The 4,559-nt window shown below is 25.1% G+C and overlaps 1 protein-coding gene across 1 annotated transcript; it reads left to right on the top strand.

Annotated features, from left to right (window-relative positions):
• Window positions 1-3,471: 3,471 nt before the first annotated feature.
• Window positions 3,472-4,161, top strand: LOC150030270 (uncharacterized). The gene is made up of 2 exons (XM_090309877.1): window positions 3,472-3,754; window positions 3,832-4,161. The coding sequence occupies exons 1-2, from the start codon at window positions 3,633-3,635 to the stop codon at window positions 4,067-4,069; spliced, it is 360 nt and encodes a 119-aa protein (XP_090166003.1). The 5' UTR covers window positions 3,472-3,632; the 3' UTR covers window positions 4,070-4,161.
• Window positions 4,162-4,559: the final 398 nt, after the last annotated feature.

Below are 4,559 nucleotides of genomic sequence, written 5' to 3'. Positions count from 1 at the left end.
TCCATCAATTTGATACAAATTAAATCCTTACAAATATTTAAATCAATTAAACCACATGAAATTAATTATCTCTTTATTTTTTTTTTAAGTTGGCCCTAAAATCTAAAATCAAAGGGAAGCAAAATTCAATATTTTCAAAATAATCAATTCGAATATCTAATCAATTAAATTTAATTTAACCAATAATTTTTTTTTTCAATTATTTCAATTTAATCCCAATTTTTCAAATAAAAGGAAAATTTAAACTCGGTAATTTTAGATAATTAACTTAAATTTTCTTGAAATTTGGGACGTTACAAATAGGTTAGACCGTAGTTGTCAAGAGTTGGTGGTTGTTGTATTCACATCCCTTCTCGAATTTAGAGGATAATCTAGGAGGGAGTGTGACAACATAATTGTGAGATAAAGTTTCTCGATGAAAGTGCAAAATAGAGAAAGAGGGGAAGATAGAGTTTATCGATAAATTTGTAAACTAATGGTGTGTTTGAAATACATTTTTCGAGTGTTTGATTTAACAAATAAGTCATTTCGAAATAATTTGGAGTGTCTGACAACCACTTAAAATAGCTTTACAAGTATATTTTAATAGGTTTTTATCAAAAGTGTTTAAATAAAAATGATTTTTTTGAAAAATATTTTTTCTCAAGTCAATCCAAACGGACCCTAAACTTGAAATTTACCATTGAAGTTAAGTTATAAGTTGGTGGACCAACTAAAATTTTAAAATATAACTTTTTAATTCTCAAACTTATATGAATATTTGCATTTGGTCCACAACTTTTTAAAATATATTTTTTAAGTCATTAAGTTTTTAAAAGAAATAGTTTTAAAAGGTCCTTTCTAGATTTTTTTTATTATTTAAAAAAATCTCTAAATTTTTTAAAACTTATTTTATAACTCAAAATGTCATATAATGGTTTAAAATAATAAAAAAAAACTACTTTATGTATCTTTTAAACCTTTTTTATAAAAACTCAAAAATTAATGGGTATATATTAAAAATTGAAGGACCAAATGCACTTACGTTAAAGAAAAAAAACTCGTATATTAAAAATATATATTTTGAAAACTCGATACCAAACATCTCTTTTTTAAAACTCGAGAAATAATAAGATAGTTTTTTAAAAAATAAAATAAAAAGAAAGAGGATGAAAATAGAGAGAGATGGGAACGTGGAATGAAGATGGGGAATTGGATACAAATATGAGATGGCATCAAATGATTGGTGGAGAGAAGCAAATGGAAAAGGACCTGACAAAAACCCATGTCGGTATATTTGTAAGGATCGGTCAAACTTCGATTTTTCGGTCTTCCACTTGTTTCCCTCCACGTGTCCGAGAATCCAGTCAACGCTTTGACGGAGTAACGATATTTCACAAATGTCTAAAAGAAACAAATGAATAATTAAATAGCTATCATTTTCCACGTCAGCTTGCTTTGTTTAAAAGTAGGGGAGTCACTACTAATGAAAATTAAAGATTAATAAATACCTTTAAGTATTAATTAAAAATTATTTTTAGGATTTTATTAAAAATAGATAAACTAAATTAAATATTTGAAACAAGTTTTAAAATACATGAATTCAAATAAAAATTAATACTTATTCCTAACAGAATTGTTGTTGAATAAAATATAATTGGATAATTGTACTTTTCAAGTCCTTTTCTCGTGAATAACTTTTTTTTCTTTAAGGACAAAAATAGAAAACTAACATTTTTTTTAACATAGAAAATTAATAAAGTATATGTTATTCCACAATCATAAATGTGTGATTTATATGAATTATTTGAATATATTTATATAATAAACTATTAATCTCCAAAAATGTATTTATTTTTTCACTCCGTGTAATCACATTCAAAATTTAAAATTTAATAAAATCAAAACTATTTTAAACGAATGTTTGGCTCGTGACTTTACTAATTTTAATTTAATTAAAGTTTAGTAAGTAGTTTGTATACAAAGAAAAAATGTATATAAAATTTTAGATTTCTAACTCGGATCCATAAGATTTATGATATTTTTAGTTCAACAGAATAGAATATGCAAACTGAAACTCCTATCCTCTCTTGATTGAAACTATATATTTAATAGTAGTTGAGCTATTTCATGTTTAAAATTTTGTTATGCTTTAAATTGAAAATAATTTTGTTTAACACAAAATATTTTATGAAATTAGCCAAAAAAAATCAATCCAAATTCACACATGAAAACATATGTGAAATCTTTTAATTTTATTAGGCAATATGGTAGATTTTTACAAAGTTGAAATCAACGCAATTTTAAACCTAAGAGTAGATTGAAAAGTGAGTTTACATAAAATAATAAATGATCGAATTTATTTTGCGGTAAAGATTCTCCGTTTAAACTAATTCTTTCAAACTAAAATATAACCTATGTTTAGTTTAAATTTTTAAATATTTAAATTTTTTTAAAAAAAGTCATTTTAGAAAAAAAAAATGTATTTGGTAGCTATTTAAAATAATTTTTAAAACTTTGTTTATTTTAAATAATTTTTATTAAGATAATTTAAATAAAAAATATTTTTGAAATACATTTTTCTTTCGTCAATCCAAACAGATCCATAACCGTTAAAAAACATGAAAGGTATGTGAAGCGTTTTTTTGTGAGTAGGTGAAAAGGTAGAAACACTTTTACCTTTTTTTAACCACGTTTTATGGGGAAAAAAGGAAATAAAATAAGAAAATAAAAAAAGAAAGAAAAAGGTAGAAATTGGTGAGAGTATAGCGTGGTGGGTCTATAACTAAAAGGACTTAATTGGGAAGTTTAAAAAATATGTAAATACTATTTTAGATAAAGGAGTTTCAAATTTATTATTCAAATAATTTTCAAGTGGTTTATTTTTAGTACATAAATTTTTAAATTTGTAACGATTTGATCCCTGCAAAATAACAATTTTAATCGTTACATTTAATTTTAATTTAATCAAACATGTTTTATAATCTCAATTTCAAGTCAAGTAGGTTATGAACAAGGATTAGGGAAACTATAGTTTAGATAGAAAAGTAACCTAACAATAATTAATATAGTTATCTTTAAAAGTTCATGGAATAAAATAGATTTGAAAATCCGTGGACTAAAAATAGAACAAACTTGAAAGTTTAAAACTAAAATAAACCATTTGCAATTTTAAGAATCAAAATAAAACAAACTAAAAAGTGTAAAAATCAAACTGAGATTTAAACGATTTTAACGTGAATAACTAAGAGAAATATCTAGGTGTATTCTTTTGTGTAGTATCTCATCTCAGTTTTTAATTACAAGTCGCCACGTGGTAAACTTTCGTTTTTTAAAAAAGATATATTTTTTAATATTTTTTTTTATTTATAATGGAAGAAAACACTCGGAAAACGAAGATGAATGCAGTCTGAAATATTACTCTATAATCACTACTAAACAAAAGGTTGTTTTATGAGTCTATATATAAATCTAACACAACTTCCTCCATCTACAATTCTTATAACTTTCTTCCATTCAAAACCAAAAGAGATTCCTCCATAATCTCATCCTTCTCTTTACCCTTTTTTGTAAGACAAAAGTAAAAAGAGAGAGAAAAAAGAAAAAAAGAAAAAAAAAATCAACTTGGCCTCTATCTTCTTCATCTCTCTAGTATGGCAAATAATGAAGAAGAAGGCAATAAGAATCCCTCAACAAACAACAACCTCAAAATCATTGTGGAAAGAAACCCTTCTCAAGCCAAGCTTTCACAACTCAACATCCATGGTTGGCCAAAGTAAGTACCATAATCCATCTGTTTAAGCTTTCGGGTCTTTTTTTTTTTTTTAATAATTTAATTTTTTTTATTATTAGATGGGGTTGTTCTGCTGGAAAATACCAGCTGAAATTTGAAGCTGAAGAGACTTGCTATTTAGTGAAAGGGAAAGTAAAAGCTTATCCTAAAGGAATTGATTCTTCTTCTTCTTCTTCTTGTGAGGAATACACTGAATTTGGAGCTGGTGATTTGGTTACTATTCCTAAAGGCCTTAGTTGCACTTGGGATGTCTCTGTTGCTGTTGATAAATTCTACAAGTTTGAATCTCAATCTTAAATATTTTTCAATTATTTTTATTATTTATTTACCATTTTCCCATTCTTAATTCCCTCTTTTTATGTAAATATATCTTCTTATTTTCTTCCTCATCTCAAACCTTTTTTCAATATTTTAATTCCACGTATTAAAAGTTGAAACAATCAAATCTCTCGTTTCTAGGTCAAGAGGTATATAACGAAGTTAGTATAGTTATTTTGGTCGAAATTTAAGGACTTATTGAATATAATACAAAAGATTTTAGGTGAGATTTTCTAAAGTTATGTCTATAAAAGTCGAGGATGGTTTTTTATGGATTAAATTTGTAATTTTAAGAAAAATATTTATAAAAAATGTTACTAAAATATATATTTCTGTCGTTCATAGACATGTTATGCCTAATTTGTTTTGTTTTGTTTGGCTGTCTTTTTAGGGAAGAGTGTTTATCAAGACATTTTTCTTTTATTTACTAAAGAAAGAAAATGATTGGTCTAAAACTTTTGAGGTTTAA

Source organism: Benincasa hispida, unplaced genomic scaffold, assembly GCF_027475165.1.
Source record: "Benincasa hispida cultivar pf3 unplaced genomic scaffold, pf3_genome.v1.1 HicScf373, whole genome shotgun sequence".
NCBI classification, from domain to species: domain Eukaryota; kingdom Viridiplantae; phylum Streptophyta; class Magnoliopsida; order Cucurbitales; family Cucurbitaceae; genus Benincasa; species Benincasa hispida.
This window is presented reverse-complemented; position numbering and strand designations above follow the sequence as displayed.